At 53.0% G+C, this 19,448-nt stretch overlaps 1 protein-coding gene across 1 annotated transcript; it reads left to right on the forward strand.

Annotated features, from left to right (window-relative positions):
* Nucleotides 1–154: 154 nt before the first annotated feature.
* TGME49_245720 (SWI2/SNF2-containing protein) lies at nt 155–18,765 on the forward strand. Its single transcript, XM_018780757.1, has 15 exons — nt 155–1,877; nt 2,601–5,365; nt 5,564–5,781; nt 6,381–6,596; nt 7,283–8,044; nt 8,938–9,563; nt 10,101–10,216; nt 10,761–11,032; nt 11,726–11,935; nt 12,282–12,428; nt 13,239–15,758; nt 16,430–16,597; nt 17,118–17,273; nt 17,649–18,000; nt 18,371–18,765. The coding sequence occupies exons 1-15, from the start codon at nt 1,273–1,275 to the stop codon at nt 18,568–18,570; spliced, it is 9,333 nt and encodes a 3,110-aa protein (XP_018634895.1). The 5' UTR covers nt 155–1,272; the 3' UTR covers nt 18,571–18,765.
* The last annotated feature ends 683 nt before the right edge of the window (nt 18,766–19,448 follow it).

Here is a 19,448-nt window from a genome sequence, read left to right on the forward strand (position 1 = left end):
AAGCCATCGACTTGCGGGACTGTCTGTGAGCAAAGCGGTCAGTGAGCCGGAGTTTCCCGACTGAAGTTTCTCTTTCTTGCTCACGCGATTCTGCCACTTGTTATGTGTTTCCTTCGAGAGATCGCTTTCTTCCTTCTCGAAAGAGGGCACATATCCTCACTCCGGTGCTTTCCTATGTTTTCCTAAGGAGACATCCCCGCGGTCAGGCGGCAGTCTCTCAATTCGCGGTTCGTGTGTGTCTCGCTCCTTTCTTCTCTTTGAGGGCAACTTCTCCCGATTTTCCCGGCAGAAGAATCCATTTCGCCTCCTTTTCTTTTTCACAAAGCAACCCCTCTCTTTCTCGCGACGTTTCCCTGTCCATAGAGGCTCGTTTCTTTCGCATGTTCCCTCGATATTTGCACAGTCGGCTGGACGCAAGGATGTGCTGCTCTGCGTGACATGCTCGTGTTCAGTCTTTCTGATCTCCTTTCCTTTTTCTCTGGATCTTCGCCAGTAGGAAGGAGGTTAGAGAGCCGTTCATCCTGAAAGTTCTTTCTGTGGTAACAGCGCTCTTCATTCTCCTGAGGAATTATCTCATTTTAGACATCGCCTTATGCTGTGACCACCCACCGGAACAGCCATGAGTCGTTCTGGACGACACTGTAACTGAAAACAAAGTTGAAGGCAAACGCGGATGTGCGTTTCTGCCGTTCTTTCAGGTTTCGAGAACTTCAGCGAAGGGATCCGTCGTGTTTTCTCTGACTGTTCAAAGTCCACTCGTCCGCTACTTGGGACGCTGAATAGCGTGCATTGCTGGTTGCTGCTTCTCGGCGCCCGTTTCCGCGATTTCCTTTTTGCGTACCCTACTTTCGTCTTCTTTCCCCGTCCTTCTTCTTGTTCCCTCTCTTAAACAGCCACTGACAAGTCAACCTTCTCGCTCGCGACGCCTTTCCGTAATCCCGTTGAAGGCTTCGCCAACTGCGTACTCTGCATCAGGCCGCCGAACTCGCTGATAATACCGGGACACAGGAGACCCCGTTGATGCCTTGAGACCGTATGCATCTCAGTTCGTGGAAGTCCAGAGAACTTTCAGTGATGGATTCCCCTTTCTCGTATAATCCGAAACCGTTGACTTTAGAGAAAATGTGTATGCGGCCGCAGCGCTGAGCAGTTCCTTCCCCAAACTCGCCAAGGGGAAGCGTATACATACACACGCGTGCAAACTTCTCTGTGCATTTGGGTCTCCTAAAATCTCTCCTTTTCGTTTTCCCCTAGACGTGTGTGCTTGTGAAGATGCTACGGGGATCAGAGCGGCTCCGCAGACGCGCCAGGGCGTCGGTGGACCTAAGTGAGCACTCGGTCTCTTCTGTGTCTCGCGTTTGGCGCCTCCCAGCGAGTCTCTGGCTTCCTGTGGGATGTCTACCTCTCGCGGTGTCGCGAAGCCACCTAAAAAACGCAAAGATTGACTTTGTTGCTCCACCCACATCCTCAGAAGACCGCACAGAAGGTTGCATTTGGCTGGGGTATCGGCTGAAACGCGAAGGAGAGCAGAGCAGCTCCTCCCAAGCCAACGGAACAGCTGTCTCGTCAGGTGGGCGTTCTCACTCTCCCCAGCCTCCTCGTTCTGTTTCACGGTCCTCGTCGCCGGGAGCGAGAGACAGCGAAGAAGAAGAGACACCTGGAGACCGGACGTGCTTCGACGTTCTCCTGTCTCTCTGTGGCGCGACGAATGCGGCCTGGGAGGCGAGACTCGAGGCCGCGTGGTGGAGCAGGGATGAGGAAGAAAAACGCAGCTCGTCGCAAGGACAAAGAGAGGACGCGACAGGGACGGCATCGCAGACGACAGCGAAACGCACAGAGACAGTTCAACTGATTTTCTCCGTATGGATCAATATCAGGTTCGTTTTGAAACCACCTGCACCCGCTCCTGGACTCCGCCCTGACTCCAGAAATATTTGTCTAGCGCTCGCTGCCTCTGTCTGTATGTAGACATACGTGTGTGTGTGTGAGATTCTTGTGGAGTTCGAACATGGGCATCCATTCCTGGGGTGGGCGGTGGTTCTGTCGGCGCCTATGTTTGCACGAGTGCATGTGGAAAAAAGGCTATGCCAGCCTCGGTTTCCCTACTTTGAAAACCACACATAATTGCTTGCATGTGGGAGGCCGTTTCATTTTGCCGCTCCTGAAGGAGATTTGTCCTGTCCTGGTATTTGCCCCCCCAACTCTGCCTTCCGTGCAAAACGTCGCAGCATGCTTTTGCGTTATCCTCGCGGGTGCTTGCTTGTGAAGCTCTTCGTTCTTCGTATTCAGTAGTCCACGCTCAGGCTTGCCATCCGTATTCCTCGCGTGATCTCGGGCCGTTCCCGGCTATTACGGTCTTGAATTTGGTTCTTCGCAGGCAGTGCTCCTGCGCTTGTTGGACGAGAAAGAAGGGGGTCAGTGAGACTCTGTCTTTCGCCGTGCAGAAACCAGAAACATACTTCGCGACTGTGTGTTTCCTCGTCTGTGCACCGCTGCATGTAGGTCCGCGAAACAGTGTGTGTGTGTGTCAAGAGGTCGCGCAGAGGGGAGAGTCTGGGAACTATCCCGTTTGTGTTTCTGATTTGTGTCGATGGATGCAGTCCCTTTCTCATGAAGAGAACAAACGCGGCGTCGCAGTTCGCTCCGAACGAGTTCCTCGCCTCCGCCTCCGAAATCTTTCTTCTTCAACACCTTCTCCCTCTCCGGACCTTAAGTCGCCTTCGCCTTCCTCTCAAACCTGTCTTTGCTTCCTCTTCAGCGCAGACAATGCCACCTTCTTCGTCTTTGTCGTCTTCTTCGTCTTCTTCGTCTGCTTCGTCTTTGTCGTCTGCTTCTTCGCCTCTTGCTGTTCTCGGGGCGACTCGCGGAGACGAATGGGAAGTGTATGCTGGATTTGTGAGAACCGTCTTTGCCGCTGGGCGCGAGGGGGGAGAGAAGGGAGCGCGTCTGGTCGCGTCGTGTGGGGGTCTGATGTGCAGCAGGCACTTCCCCAGTCCTCCAGCTTCTCTGTCGCTTCAGTCCGCGTACGACCTTGTCTCTGAAAGCGCTTGGCGGCTACAGGTCGACGAACCTCCGCCGCATTCGCTGCTGCACTTCCTCGCGTCCTCCCTCACGAAAAATGCGAACTCGACCTTCCCCACAAGAGATACGCGACAGCAAGAGAAAACCTCTGGGGCTTCGTCCGCCTCTCTGTTTCGCTGTAAGTGTGGCATTTGCAGGCTGACGCATGAGGCGTTGCACATGCTGCTGGCGTTTCTGGATCCAGCTTCTCTCGCCGCGTTCGGGACGACGAACCGCAGCCATTTCCTGCTGGCGGAGCCAGTTGTTCCCGGTCTCCAGCTGATGGTGGGCGACTGCTTTCTGCATCCTTACGCGCAACCTCCGCGAGAGAGCATGGCTGCAGCCTCTGCCCCCCCGCATTTGCTGGATTTGCCCCCCTCAAAGGCCCCAGATCCCGAGGCGACGCTCGCGCGAGAAGAAAGCAGAAATCTTTTTCTCGGAGGTCTGTTCACGCACCAGACCCACGGCCTTCTCTGGCTGCGACACCGGGAGCGGCGGGTCGCCGCGCAGGCGCCGCCGTTCTGTTTCTGCATGCATCCCGCAAAACGCCCGAGACACCTGCATGCGGACCGTTCCGCCGCGTCTCCGGCGTGTGTAGCCAGCGTGCCAGCGGCAGAGAGCCCCCCCGGAAGTCAGGCAGATTTCGAGGCGGGAGAAGATCGCGATCGACGAGATGAAGAGAGAGAGAGCATCGAACAGAGAGATGTCCTCTCCGGCGAGTGCCGGCTAGCAGATGACGCTCTCAAATTCTTGGCCAAGTGGACAGAGCTTCAGCTGCCTCACCATGCGTGGTTAACTGGCTCTGCGGGACCCCGGCAAGCGGCTGCATGGGGAGACGTCTCTCGGCGCGCGGATGCAGCGAACTCACAGGACAGCGATACGTCCCGCGGCGCTGCAGGCTACATGCATGCAGGCCAAGACAGCGTGGAAGAGCGATGCGAGTCTGCAAGAACAGAAACGACCACAAGTGCCTCGAGGCACAGCGTCAATGCAGGACATGTAGAGTTGCGGGGCGAGAGCAGGACCGGTGAGAAAGGCGTTGAGCGTCGAAGGTCGGCAGGAGCAGATGAGGCGTTAAAGGGGAAGGACGCGTATGACAAAGACGAGAAAAGTGGACGGGTGAAAAGCGACGACGCACGAGAGAGAACACCCGCTGAGACTGGCGAACCAGTCGAGCTCTGTTTGGAGGAGAAGGCGGACAAAGAGACACCCGGCGCTCTGGCTGGCTATTCGTATCGACTTCTTCTGAGTGAAACCGCGTCGTTGGCGTGCTTAGCCGCTCCTCATCCATCGGAATTTCAAGACTGGAAACCACACCTTGGTGCCCCTGAGGCCTCGTCTTCTGCAGAGTTCTCGTCGTTCCCCTCGCACGCTTCAGATGCATGCACGGGCGAAAAGACGACGCATTACGCGTCAGAAAAAGCAGATTTCTCTGCGGCGTTTCCAGCGTCAAGGCTGGCCGAGAGGGAAGAAGAAGCGGACCGAGGATCGGAGGGATTCTATTTTCTCCCGCCTCATTTCGCACTTCCGCAGACAGACACTGGAGCTTTCTCTCTCTACTTCAACTCGGACACCCGCCTCTGTGCAATCGGATTCAGCCGCAAGCACAGGAATGCAAAAACTCACAGAGCATCTGTTCCTTCTTCCTTTGCCTCATCCACCTCTTCCTCTTTTTCGTTGTCATCGTCATCTGCCTACTCTGTTTCGGTGCCGTCTTCCGCTTCTGGCTCTTCTTTCTCGTCTTCGTCCGAGGTGTCTCCGTTGTCTCCTTCCCTGGGCGGAGACACACAGTCTCTCGTTTCCATTCGGGGATGGACGCAAGGAACGAGAGGTGGTGGAGGTTTGTTCTGCGACGATCCGGGATTGGGAAAGACGCTCGCGATGCTCTCCGTCATGGTCAAGAGCATGGGGCGCCTGCCGACAGTCGCGCGCCCTGTCAAGGAGTGGATGGCTGGCTATCTAGCTCGACTGCATGCAGGCCGGCGACAGCCTTCGCAGAGACCCCGCGAGAGACCGGAAGCAGACGACGCTGCAGAAGACAGAGATGAAAGAGACAGCGGTAAAGGAGACAACGGCGGAGGAGACGAAAATGAATTGGACGGAAAGGAAGGAGACAGGAGTGGAGGAGATAGTAATGACGAAGATAAGGAGAAGGATAGAAATTCGAATTGGCCGACAGAGAAAAGGGACAAGAGAGGACAAAAGAGAGAGAAGACGCAGGGGCTCGACGATGCAGAGACGGACAGCCAGTGCTACGTGTGGAAGTTTGCGGCCAACGAAATCAACTCGTATTTCAGAGAACAAGGTAAGAGAAAGGTTTTGCATCTTTCGCCGGGATCCCCATGACCTTCGAAAACATGTAAGACGTTTGTCATGCGTCTTTGATTTTGAAGTGCCTGGGATAGTGAATAACAATCTGTTTGTTTTCAACCACAAAGCCAAGATCCTCTACAGAGGAATTTCAAGATTCGTTTCGCTTTGTGCTTCTCGCATGCTGTCTCAGGCGTCAGGAGCGCTTTTTCCTACCCACAGCTGAATCCGCTTCTTTCCGAGGCCGAAGCCGGAGTGTCTCCCGCCGACGGATCTGTCGCTTTCCTCGACCTCCCGAAGGGGAGTGGAGGCTCTTGTCCTTCATTATCTCGACATTCGTCTGGCTCCCTCGGCGAGGAAAAGCCGCTCAGCCGGTTCGGTCGGACCAAGTTCTTGGTCGGCTATTCACTGGTGCGTTTGAGAGGTCAGAGTTCAGCTTGTGTGCAAGTGTATGGTCTTCGAGGAGACTCTGTATACACCGCGTTGCTTGACATACTTCGAGGCTCAAGACTGCGGCAACTGAAAACCGCGAAAGGAACGAGCCGCAGGCTTGGAATCCAAAAAGAAACTGCGAGTGTCCTTGTGCGTTTCATCGTCCCCGATCCGCCTCGCGTGGAAACAAGGAGCGCTGGTCTTTCTGGAAAGATCTCAACCCAGCCATATCTGCTTGGACTTCTCCTTGCGTCTGCGGTATCTCCCAGGCGCCACAGTCACGTGCAGGAACCTGATTCCTCCCTGTGCATCAACACGTATATCAAAGGGCATAGGCATATATACATATATATATATATATGTAAATATATACAAATATATATATATATATATGTAAATATATATATATATATATATGTAAATATATATATATATATGTAAATATATATATATATATATATATGTAAATATATATGTAAATATATATGTATCTAAGTATATGCATATGTTGGGGTGTTTGTAGGTACGGTAGAACGAACTGTGCTTGTGGGATCGAGAGTTGCGTCGTGTTTTTTCAGCCTCCGGCAGAGTCGCTTCCCAGCGAGCTTCGCGAGTTAACTCTGGACGGGACTGATCCCGGCGCAGAGACATTTCGACAGACTGCATGCATCCGGGATGTGGCTACACAGCTCGCGTCTCGACAACTGCTTTCCGAAGCAGATCTTCATGAGTCCTCACAGCAGGCAGAGAAATTGATGCAGAAAATGAAGAGGATCTATCACCAGCTGTCGAGTGTAAGAAAACTATCAGGGAGGCTGGGGAGAACCCCCGCTGTGAGATCCCTCTCGAAGCGGCTTACCCTCTTATTTCTACACACTTCACTTTTTCGTGTTTCGCTGGCTCTATAGGATATGACATAAAAAGCTCCATGAACAAGGATGCAGACGTTGACGCATGCCTCTCCACAATCATATATATTTGCGTACATCTACACGAATATATATATATATATATATATATATATATGTACATCAGTGGATAGTGGTTGTACAAGGAGAGACTATAAAAAACGTGTAACCGCACCCTTATCACCCTCGAAGCTGCATGTCTAGTTCATGAACATTTATGTTTCTGCCCGTGCCTTCCTGCTCTAGGAAATTCACAGTCACGTGTAAGGGGCTTGTGCGGTGCTGGAGTAGAGGGACATACTGCCGCTGGACTCCTCTTGTGAGAAGGTTACGCTTGTCTTGGGTCTTCGAAAAACGTTCATTTCAGATGCTCTGGACAACTACCACTTTGTAACTGTCGCACGTGCCTGATCTCCGCATCTTCTCTTTGCTCCTGCATGCGATTACTTATCCTTGTTTCCGCTCTGTTTCGTCACTCGATTTGCTTCTGCTTGTTCCCTCTGTTCTTCCTCATTCCTCCGTGCTATCTCTGTCTACCTGGGTTTCTTCTGTCAAACGTCCACGCTGTTCAGACACTGTCAACTCGACACGGGGACCCCAACGCGCTTCTCAGGTCTCTGGTCAACAGAGAGGTGAGCGACCAGATCGCGACCGATGAGCGCGCGAGGCGTCTGCATGCGAATCTGGCTTCCCCACCCTCTCGTGAGAGGAGGATCGACGAGGAGGGCACCGAAGAAGAAGCGCATGTTGTTGAAAGACAAGAACAGGTCGAGGAGCCCTCCGGCAGAACGACTGTGAGAGGCGCTGACGAAGGCGAAACTCTGAGGAGACAGCAGGGCGGCGGAACTGTGATGGCGCTTAACCTCGAGGGAGAAGACACTCGAGACGCAGGCGGGATCGAAACGCATGCCTCGGGGACGTCTCAGTCTTCCGCGGATCCGACGACATGTTCCCCATGCGCCGAGCATGGAGAAGAGAGGGCGGCCGAGGCCGAAGGGAGCAGACACGAGGAAGGAAAGTGCAAAGACTCCCAATACGTCAGGAGAGCGACAGAAGGCGAAAGATTACTGGACGGACGGGGGGGAGGCAAGAAACAGAAGAGGAGGGAAGACCTGGCTTGCGATACGAAAGACTTCTTCTCGAAGCAAGACATCGAACTGTTCAGGCTTCTCCCTGTCACACGACCTCAAGATATCCCTTCCCAGAAGCCACCAGAGTTTCTTCTTTCTCACGGGACTCTCCTTGTCTGTCCAACTCCCCTCGTCAACCACTGGAGTTCGGAAGTGAAGAAATGGTTTTCCTGGTCGCACTGCAACGACGTGGACAGGCTGAAGGTAGGCGGCTCCAATATAGGTGCCTGCAAACGCCTAGAACGTAGCTAGTGTGGAAGCTCCTTCAAGTCGTAGGACACTGTGAAGTCCACCACTTTCAGCCTCATTCACCCGGCCGCGTCACTTCCCCTCTTGCGTCTTCTCCACAAGCGGCTGCTGAAAGGAAAGCGTTGAAACGCTGAAACGACGAGAACCAGAATCCGTTGCAGTTCATAGCTCGATCCCTGAGACGTCTGCTTAATATCGGTCGCGCGAAGCCGTTCCTCCCAAAGTTCTTGCGCCTGCTTTACCGAGTTCTCTCGAACATTTCCGTTGAGGCGTTTTTGTCTCTTTCTTGCGTTCCCGTTTTTTCTTCTCGTGTGTGTTCTTCGGCGCTTGTTGTTTGTTTCTCCCATCGCTGGAGACCTCAGGCGCCTGTTGGGTTTCCTTAGCTGAAACTCGTCGCGAATGCAGGCGCCTGTCTCCCCATTCACTCTGTGGAGGGCTTCTTCAAGAGAGCGCGAGATGAACTGTTTTCACCCTCTCCTCATCACTTGTGCCTTTGTTGAAACTGCTCTCTCGGTGTCTGTACGAGTGGGCGCATGACCCCTTTTACGTTACGCCTCGAGCAGAACCGATGTGAAACAACGTTGGTGCCTCGTAGGACAGTCTAGAACTTCTCCACTGTCAGCTTGGCCACTGTAAACGTTTGGGCATCTCTGGAAGCTGAGTCTCGCGACGTCTGGGAAAGTGGTTTGACTCCCCGGCAGTTCCGAGCATGATTCGCCTGGGTTCGGACATGGCTGTTGATCGGATTCGCGACGACTTGCGTGGATTCAGCGTGCGACATCAGTGTAGAGCGAGGTGCATCCGCGAAGAGTCCGTTTCGACAATCTGCCTGCTGCATGTTTTCGCAGGTCCTCGTGCTAGAGCGTCGTGACCGCGCGCATGCAGTCCCGCTGCCGACGCGTGCAGAGCTCGCTTCCTGTCACCTCGTGATTTGCTCTCAACATTTTTTGACGGCCGAGTTTCAGCGCTGTCTTGCGTCTGTCTGGGCGCAAGGCCAGGCGCCAGAGAGGTCGCTCTCGGGGTCGAAGAAGCGAAGAACTGACACCGATCCCCGGCTCGCTCAGACCAGCGGAAAAGTCCTCCAACTGCCGAAGCAGTCCAGACGACTGGCGACCCCGCAGGAAGTCGAGGAGGCGATGTGGGGGAGAGACGTGGCGGGAACGCCTCGTTTCTCGGTTCACGCAGACAGCCGATCGTCCGGGAGTCCGTTTCTTTCGCAGGACAGGAGAGGCGAAACGGAGGCGTTTGGCGACGACGCTCCGGCCGCCTCGGGGGCGCTCCTTGCGCGGCTTTTACACGAAGTAGGTGCTGGCGCCGGACTCAGCAAAGGGCATGTCGGCGAAAGATTCTGCAGATCCAGAAGCCCCCTTCTGTCGATTCACTGGCAGCGACTCGTCGTCGACGAAGGCCACAGCCTCTCCAGGTGCACAGCTCAGTACGTCCAGCTTTGCCGGATGATTGTCGCCGACAAAAGGTGAGTTTCGGAACTGCACGCGCGGGATGGTGGGCGGTACCAAGAGCTGAGATTTCACCTCCTCGACGGGTGTGCGTCCTGTCCGTGAAAAAACTTTACACCTTTGACGTCTCCTCGGGCAAACTCGTGGCGATGAAATATATACATATATATATATATATATATATTTATATATATCCGTGCATATGTAGGTATTCATATATTCGTCTCTTGCAGACAGGTGATGATGAAATCCATGTATCTATCTCCGTCTGTATTCATCTGTATGCATGTGGTAATCGTGTAAGTGGATGACCACGTAATTATCAAATATATATATATATATATATATGTAGAAACGTGTGCATGCGCTTCTTTATCCATTTTTGGCGCCGGATGAGGATGACGAGTTTAGCTTCTCCTCTCGCAGACGGACGAGAAAGAAACTCCGTTTTTGCATGTGCGGAGTGTTGGTCTTTGCTGTGTGAGTTCGCGCGTCTTCAACTCGCATTTGCGACGCCGTTGTACCTTTTGCCTCGCGCGCTGCGCTTTTCTCAGATGGGTGCTCACAGGCACACCGACGAGTCGCCAGTCGCTGCGTCACAGCTTGACAGGACTAACGGCTCTGTTGGAATTCTTGCGACATCCCTTTGCTCTGCCATATCGTCATTGTGGTACGCAAAGTGAACAGACTTAGTTGACAGTGCGTTTGTCTTCGATGCTTGCCCCCCTCGTTTGAACAGCTATAGATCCGTATACCTCTCTTTCCATGCAGAACAGGGCGTCTTGAGATGCGCCGCAACAGAGGCAGTCGATGCACATGCCACCATGTACAGCGCCTGATCCCATCCAAGGTCCTACAAATACATTTGTACACATGCAGGCACACACGCTTTGATTGTAATGACTACGAAGCTCCTTCAGGAATATCTGTACATACGAGCACACTCTATCATGTGACTTTGGCTGTTTTTGTGACCTTGTGTATATACATACATAGTTCATATATAATATAATATATATATATATATATATAATGTGTATGTACATCGAAACCGGTTTTGGATGCAATCACGTTTAACACCGCATATGCTGGAAAATACCATTCAGGTAAGATATGAAGAGGTGCTACGAACCGGTTGACTGGTATTGAGGAATCTGAATTATTTTTACATGTGCATGTTGTTGTCCGTGTGACGTCTCTGTTTTTATGTGAAGGTGTATCGGCGACTAAAACCAGCCCGCTGAAAGCTGCGATTTGCCGGCCTTTGTTGGAGAGAGGAGAAGCCTCTGCACTGTTTCAACTTGCGCTGCTTCTCAATACTTGCCTCGTCCGGCATAGCAAAGAACAGTGCCAGCGTCTGCCCGCGTTGCGAGGCCCAACCATATATCGAATCGAGCCATCCGCGAAAGAGAGAACGACGTACAACGACCTTGTCCAGCTCATGCAAAGAAATCTCTTCTGCACCTACTACTCAAGGAAAAACAAGGTAACCACGCAGAATGAAATATCGCAGAATGACTTGGCGACGGCGGCACTTGCACATGCAGGTCTCTGGGTATAATCTGCCGCTTCCAAAAGCGGAGTAAAACGATCAGCTCACCTTGTGTTTCAAAACATCATACATCTATACGCATGTGTGTATATGTATATTCTCATGGTAGTATATGTGCCTCTAGATATATGCATATATATATATATATGTAGCGGTCTGTGTTTCAAATCGCCCTGTCTGTTGGTCTGTGTGTAACGCAGATGGCTTCGGAACAGTTGCGCCTTTGTTTGGGAGATGCCTCATTATCTGGACAGAAACAAGTGTAGATCTCTTTCTCATAGATCCTTACTCGTAACAGTTCCGATGCATGGATTTTCCCGCAACTTCGCGCGCGCGCATGCTTCCTTCTCCTCGTTCGCGCCATGCAGACAGTTTCGCGTGCATGCGTAATTCCGCGCCTGCGCATGCATGTGCGACCAGTGACACACTCCACGTCTACACGGGTCCTGTTGCTCTACCGATCCATGAGCCGTCTGTGTTGTGTCTATACCCAGAACTCGCTTCTTCCTCTATATGTCCTTTGTCTTCCTGTGCCTGAAAGCCTCTTCTTCCTCTGTGGACCGTTTGTCTCGTTTTCGTCTGGAATTCTCTTCTTCCCCCTGCATAGTTTGTTGTGCTTGTCTTTAGGATTCTCTTCTCCATCCAAGCCAGCGAGCCCAGGCGTCAACTTCTCTTTGGAATCTGCGGTTCAGCTGCACAATTCAGTCGGAGTCTCACCTCCACATTCTGACCAAGTGGGTCGACGAGGCCGTTGAGATGCTCGCCAACAAGCATGCAGTCTACCACAACGAGTTCCCGTACAAGTTCCAGTTCGAGAGGATCGCCTATGTAGTCGAGGTGAGATGCGTTTGTGTCCGCAAGCAGAAACGTTCCAGAGGTCTAAACGCTGGAATTGACAATCAAGGCAGACTGGGAAACCACCTGTCTCTTTCGCATGTTCTTCTCATTTCCGCAGCCGTTATTGTCGTCGGCAACCAGACCTTTAGAGCCAGCAGCACTCACCTCTCCTTTTGGTCGCTTCCATGTATTGAGAGACACACATATATGACTACATACACAGATACGTAAATCGGTAGAATGTGAAATAACGAGTACACGTACATATGCACCATTGTCTTTCTGTGTACATTTGTACGCAAGGGAGCTTCCAAGACGCTGTGTTGTTTCTGTGTTTCTTTCACAGGTTTATCTTCGTCTGAACAAAGTGGAGAGAACGTACGCAACATGCGACATGTGCCGTCAGGCGATTCGCTTTCCACTTCTCGTTCCTTGTCCTTCTCTCCACTTGCTTTGCACAGAGTGCTTGTTCCCGCAGATTTTCTCAGACAACGTAAGTGGTTTGGATCTCGAAGCGTCTCTACCTTCTCCATTTCTCAGGTCAAACTCCCTTCCCTCTCACGCCTCTGAAAAGACATACTGAAATGCCCTTCTCCCCTCCCGCGAATGAGTGCCTTTCTTCGCTTGCGTTTACCGGCCTGCCACCCTTGCCAGGTGCAGTCGACTTCCTTGTTTCTCACTGTTCCAATTTCTTTGCTGGAGTCGCCGACTCGGTTTCCTCGCTTGCTTTGTCTCCACACGCCTCCGCATGCAATCTCGCCTGGTCAGGTAGCATCGGCCTCGAGTTTCCCAGTCAAGACCCTCTCTATGAACAAGGTCCTTTTTCCTGGCCACCCTGGACTCGAACAAGAGATCACACCCTGATCAGATGCCTTGCGTTTTACACATGTCCATTTCTTATACATTTTTAAATTAATCGCTCTACGTTTGCTTGAACTCATAGAAACAACCTGATTGACGTTCTTATGAGTTGACGGAGTCTGCTGTTTCTTCGTGTCTCCCGCGGTGCTGCCGTTCTTCCCCGCTTCGCATTTCCTTCGATTCCTCGCAGAGTCCACCGACGCCTGAGCTGTCATTCTGTTTCTCTCGCATTTTCTGCTCAGAGTCCCTTTTCAGAGTCACTTTCTGGATTCGAGTTCATTCCTCTGTGTCTCGCTTTTGCTGAGTAGACAAAGTCCATGCCAGAAGCCACCGAGCTCCTCTGCGGCCCCAAACATCCAGCAGCTCCTGCAAAGTACCTTGGTCGCGAAACTGTGGTTCTACGTGGTTCTATGTCACCTGTGTCATTCCCTGTTTTTCTCAGCTGTGCCGTCGACCGCCGTTGCGCCACTGCCCGCTTTGCTGGCCGCATGCACCGATTAATGCAGATTTCTTTGACCGGCTGCAGCCTCCAGTGGAGCACAACACCACGTTCGACTGGCCCTTCAAGGTGACGCGAGGCGCGCGAGCAAACGCGGAGTTAGACAGGCGATCGCTCATCTTCCGGAATCAGCAGTCGGCTCGGCGAGATCGACAGGAGGGTGGGAACCGAGAGGACGTTCCCGACCGTGGTTTGGGCGGCAGCCGCGGGAGTCCGAGGGGAGCTGGGGGGTTGTTCTCTGGATGCATGCAGTCTGACGAGCTAAACGCGAGTCGACGAGACGACGGAGAGACACTCGTGATGGAAGTGGAAACCTACCGGGCGTGCGTCGGCGCTGTCGGGGGGCCTCTGTCCCCTCAGGGAGCTGAGGCTGTCTTTGCTGCTTCGCATGCGAGGTCGGCGGGGGTTTGTCCGGAGGATACATCTGAAGAGCGACCGAGCAAGAACGCTCTGGACACCGCAGCGAGGCGCCGGGCGGACCAGAGAGGACAGACGCGTTTGAGTGAGGTGGCGAGCGGGCCGAGAGACGAAGGAGGCCTCCCCAACCTTCTTCCTGCGCATTTGCCTGGATCGACTCTGGCTCCGCGGTTAGTCGAGAAAGTCAAGGAAAAACGTACGTTTCGAGCGTCAGCAGAAACACTGCGAATCGTCCGCCGGTGGTTCCCTCAGGATGAGCATTCGCGACAGTTGAGAGACGACGCGTTTGCCTTTCTCGGGAAAGATGACTTCTCTCCGAGCGCGTCGACGGCCAGCTGCGCCGAGGCTGGGAGTCCCCAGGGGACTCCAAGACTGAGGCCAACCCCAGAGATCGTGGGGGGCAGTGAGAAAACGAACTCAGGTCGCGGGGGGCATGCGGTCGTGTTTGGCGGCTCTTTGGCGGCCATCGCGACTCCAAAAGTATCTCCTTTGTCTTGCTCATGCAAATCGGACGTCGCCACTCCCGGTGTCTCCTCGGCAGCGGCGCCGACGCTGACGCACGATCCGAGGATGAACAGCGCGCGCTTTACGCGTGGGGCTCTTGGGGGGCTGGGGGTGATCGCGAGCGCGGGAGGCAGCGAAGGGAGGAGTGAGGCGGGTGTGAGACAAGGAGACAAGGGAGACCAAGGTGGAAGACTTACCTATCCTCGATATGTCGACGTGGAGGATGCGTTTGCCTACGATTTCAATGAGAAGGACGATGGAGGCGAGACAAAGAACGTTCTGTCTCCGTTCTCGAATCGGCGGCCTGGGACTTCGCCTTCGGCCTCTCGTGCTCCACACTCCTCTCCGAGAAAAGGTCACTTGTCCTGGCGGACGCCTGCTAGCCTTTCGTCGCTTTCCTTTTCCTCCACCTTCTCTCCCATCACCAGCGCCTTTGCACATCCTTCTTCGTTCCGTGCTTTGGGAGAGTGCGTCTCGAGTCAGAGGTCGAGGTCTGAGAGCTTCGCCTCGTCTACGTTTCCATCGTCTTCAGGAAACGAAGGCACCTGGCGAACGGCATGCGGGCCTCGGGGCGCAGCCTTGGCTGCTCGGCGAGAAGCGACGTTGCTGAGCCTTCTGCTTTCAGGAGGCATTTCAACTCGGGAGATTTTAGAGGAGTTTGACGACGCAGAAATTGACGAAGAAGACGCGATATTCTTCAGCTCGAGCAAGAACGCCCTCGTGGTTCGGCGCATCCTCCACATCATCTACTCGGGAGACTTTGCTCAAAATAACATTCCAGAGAGCCTCTTGGAGCCGCGACAGAGACCGGCAATCGATGGGGCTTCCCAGGCTGCTGGCGCCTTTCCGGGATTGTCGTCTCTGGACATGAACAGCCAGGAACAGCTGAGCGAGAAATATAGGTTTCCAAACAATGACACCTGCGACGAAAGCGACGGGGGTCCTCTCGCGACCCCCAAGAAGAAGGTCTGCTTCGCCGATGCATCTCTGTATTCTTCCTCATCTTCCTCTTCTTCCTTATCTCCTTCCTCTTCGTCGTTATCTTCGTCCTCTTCTTCAGATGGTCGTGCTCGGTTTGCATCTCCGAAGGCAGAGCTTGGAGGAGGGGCAGCGATCGATACGTGGACAGGAAAAAAGGCGGCAAAAGAGAGAAAGACGTGCGGTCGAGGAAAGCCTGAAGCAGCTGCGGCGAGCGAGCCTAGAGGTGTCGAGGTTCATACAAATCCGAACTCGCTGCTCTCCTCGGAAGCTTCTTGCGCGACTCAGGTGAAGGCGATGTGCGGATCGCTTCCTGTTTCTTCTTCGCCGTCTGTCGCGGGGACGCGAAACGGACAAGGAGAACAATCGGAGGCTGGCTTCGGCAACAGAGGCATTCTGAAGAAACGAGGGCGAGATGAGACAGCTGCATCACTGCGAGGCACAGATCGCCTAATCAAGCGCTGTCCAAAGATCATTGTCGCGTCGTCTCTGTGGGAGAACCTTTTCCTCCTCGGCTGCTTCCTGGAGAAACACAGCGTGAAATGCTGTCACTTTTACGAGAAGGTGAATTTCCTTTGTCTGTGCTCCGTAGTTGTCGGTTTTCTCAGTTCTCGCGTGGAAACTCCGGCGCACGCAAGATCTGTTCCCAGTTGACACCTCGTCGATACTCGCTGTCTTCCTCTCCCTGCTGTCGTCTCCTCTTCTTCCAGTACTGCAGTCGGCTCAGTTCGTCTCTCTTTCCCTTCATGCCGGTTGTCGCTGCCCTCTGTGTCTTTCGCATGTCAGTGGAAAACTATCTGCAGCAAGGAAACGTGCTCAGTAGACGTAGCGACATAAACGGTACTTCAACTGCACGAGATTCAAACATTACCCTGGACGCTTTTCCCTGTTAGCATTACTACAGCCCGATGAGACGCGGAGACCATCTAATGTGTACCTCGGTCTTCACGGAAATCAAAGACGCTTTCACTGGCGGGTGGGCGGCGGATGGGGAAGAGAACCACGGAAGAAGCGTTGAGGCTGCGGCTTGTCAACACAAAAGGCGCTACATCTTGTTTCTACTGCGCCCCCCTTTGATACTGCGTCACAGTGGCCTCCTTGATGAATTAAATGCCATCGTATCACGAGTTTCGGGGGATCGACGTGCACTTGCCCAAAACGAAAATGCGGCGATGAAACGCGGTACGGGGGCCTCGGCGTCATTTCGTGTGCTGCTGCTCCGTTCCCTTCTCCAGATGCAGGACAAAACAAATCGAGTAGAGGCCCTCAAGAGCTTTCAACAAGACACCGAAACGATGGTCCTTCTCCTCTCCACACAGCTTGGCGCTCATGGCCTTGACCTGAGTTGTGCATCCCATGTCCTTCTGCCAGATCCTCCAACAGATCCAAATGTGGAGCAGCAGGTAAAAGGAGAAATCATGTTGCCTTCAGCATGGCAGACGGTGTTACAAGTTGTTCCACTCCAAATCAGCAGCTTGTGAGTCTTTTGCTGTTCTTTGAATCTTTAGGAATAGTGAAAGTCGAACTTTGCTTACAGTGTGTTCATCCGTCATCAATTCACGACTCAAAGGGAGCGTAGTTTCACTTTGCTCTTGGCCTTGGATTCGCTGACCTTTTCCGGGATTCGTGATCCGAGTCAAGAGGGACGGCACACGAGAGCCTCAGTGGCCGTGTGTCTCCGCATGTATGGACATACATGAAAGGCTAAAGGCCAACCTCCACAGCACGCCCTGGAAAAGCGCAGGCGCTGATTGTGCAGTTGACAAGAGGTGTCAGTTTCGTCTCGTGCAACGTCACCACAAAGTGGTTTTCTTGTGACCGCGCAAGAGGAGAAAAGACCATTTGGGGATGTGCAAATCAAAGGGGAGACTCGATTCGCAGGTCTCGCGTGATGTATATCGCCTGCTGTTCTTGCATCTACAGGTGATATCGAGGGCGCACCGAATGGGCGCACTGCGTGACGTCCACGTGGAAATTTTTATTCTCAAAGATACAGTCGAGGAAACGATTCTTCAGCGCCGCGGAGTGTGGACAGCCTCCCCACCTTCAGACGCAGGCCCAGACGGCAAGGCATACAAGGTACGATACGAACCTCGTGCGAAGACCGTGGTTGTCTTCGTCTGGAGAATCCTCAAAGTCGCAAGCATGCGTCGCGTAGACGTTGTATGCTATTCATCTCTGTCTCAGCGGAGATGCGTGCAAAAACGGGTGTCCACGCCCGCGGTTGCAGGAATGTTAGCCTTTCACATTTGACAAGGGCCTTGTTCACTCGCGGAGAGGTAGTCCTGTAGCTTGTACATCCAGGCTGTCACACTCGGATTCGGCAATGTACATACATATCTCTGTGGCAAAGTTTATAGACATGTCAGTGTTCAAGCGCCCGTGGAGAAGACCATCATATTTCAAACCTTCTGTGTTTTCGTCCGACGGGGTTCGTGTTATGGGTGTTTGCAGGATACATCGGGATGTCCGTACAACAAACAGTCGTTTGTGTTTGGCACGCGATTTCCTCGAGAGGCGAGGCGCGACCGACAGGCGGCCTTTGCAACTGAACGGACAGACGCTGAGGAGCACATGTCTCCCACCGCGGAATTTGTTGGAGAGACAGACGGGAGGCGTCTGAGTGGAAAAAAGGGCAAATCCCCGCGGACATGCGGGCCAGAGGGCACGCATACGCACTTACGGAAACGTGGACAGAAAGCCAGCTTTCAAGGAGATGCCTGTACAACCGACAGGCGTGGAGTCGCGGGTGTGGGAGCTGCTCCTGCCTCTGAAGACGAAACTTCCTTAAACACGAGCAGAGATGGTAATCAAAAGTGGTTTTGTGTCCGTTCGGGTGTCCACACATATCGTGAGTTGCTCGCAGTCTTCTCTCGGTTATAATGAGAGTAGGCGAATGTTGAGGTCTGTCTATGTACGTAGATGTAGATAGCTGTACGGTCGCACATGCATGTCGAGAAGAGAATAGACTCGTGGCGCCAGGCTGCCATGAGTTAGCACAGCCTCCCATAACTTCTAGTTGCGGGTAGCACTGGGCCTGAATCGATAAAAGTAAAACATATCTTTATGCGTATGCCTACACAGACGAAATGTGATGGACTGGCCCTCAACCGCTCTTTGGAAATTAAGTCTTTTCATCGGTGTGTCTAGGTCGCTTGGTGCGTTTGTGGTCTCAGGATCCCAATCACCCTCTCCCGTTTCATGGGGGTCAGAACGCGTTGCTGGCAGCAGCAGAGTTGGTGGCTCAATGCGTGCCCAGCCAAACTGGCGGGAGATTCACGATGAGGCTGTCGGTTTGGGAGAAGGTCTCCAAAAACAAACAGAGTATTTGCTTAGAACGCTCCGTACCATTCGCAGACCAGCTTGCGCTGAGTAGAGTGACCAGTTCTACGTGAAAGAATCGACGGGTTCAGTAATGCTTTTCCAGTGCAATACATAGACCCAGTGCCTCAGGTTTGACTGAACTCTTATACGGATTTTTTCTGTGGTTCCACGTTAGAGACATAATCACCACCGGTCCCGCTTGTATGCGAGACACAACGCTGAACAACACTGGAGATCTGAAGGAGCGAATACAGAAGAACATTCTCAGTAAATTCATACAGCTTAGCGTTGATGTGCGAGCCGGCACGTGCCAAACAGCGAATGTTCTCGTGTGGTTAGATGCCACCAGTTTTTGGCGATCACCGAAAGACATTGGCCGAGGCAGAATTCCGCGGAGCCCCGGGCTCGGAAGAGTGTCAGCATTCCAGAGAAGATCTATTTCTGGTTACCAGTTGCAACCGATCAAGAATACGAAAGAAAATAGTGTCAAAACCCTCTACACGACTGTCTCACCAGAAATCGGATTTCGAAAGAGCTACGCGTCCGGTGAAGTCCAAGCCAAACGTCGAAACTTACCGGTGTCTAAAGTACAAGCAACTATTCAGCCACATGGGATATGGGGACTTCCGCGGTTCCCGGCTTTTGGGACAAGCTCGAAGTGAACATCGTAGTATAGAACCAGTAGGCAAAAGAGCGTTTTGATAAAACAACGGGGAAGGTGAACACACGTGACTGCTCAGTCCGAGGCGGTGGGCTTGTCTGTTGCTGGCAAGTACTTAGATGTGAAGCCGGTCGTTGGCCGATAACTATTCTATACTTAGGTTTTTCTGTAGTCATCGTAGTTGTTTATTTTTCGTCATCTTCCATACGGGATGCGGACACGTACAGGATTTGGCCGTCCCGGTGGTCACGCATGCGAATGTGTTCCAG

The sequence above is a fragment of the Toxoplasma gondii genome, chromosome XII, assembly GCF_000006565.2.
Source record: "Toxoplasma gondii ME49 chromosome XII, whole genome shotgun sequence".
Classification (NCBI taxonomy): Eukaryota; Apicomplexa; class Conoidasida; order Eucoccidiorida; family Sarcocystidae; genus Toxoplasma; species Toxoplasma gondii.

Bases quoted from the DNA above. Each gene is read 5' to 3' on its own strand.
- TGME49_245720 (XM_018780757.1), top strand. From the start codon at position 1,273: ATGCTACGGGGATCAGAGCGGCTCCGCAGACGCGCCAGGGCGTCGGTG. The intron at 9,564-10,100 runs GTGAGTTTCGGA...CGCTTTTCTCAG, and splicing joins ATGATTGTCGCCGACAAAAG to ATGGGTGCTCACAGGCACAC. The intron at 17,274-17,648 runs GTACGATACGAA...GGGTGTTTGCAG, and splicing joins CAGACGGCAAGGCATACAAG to GATACATCGGGATGTCCGTA.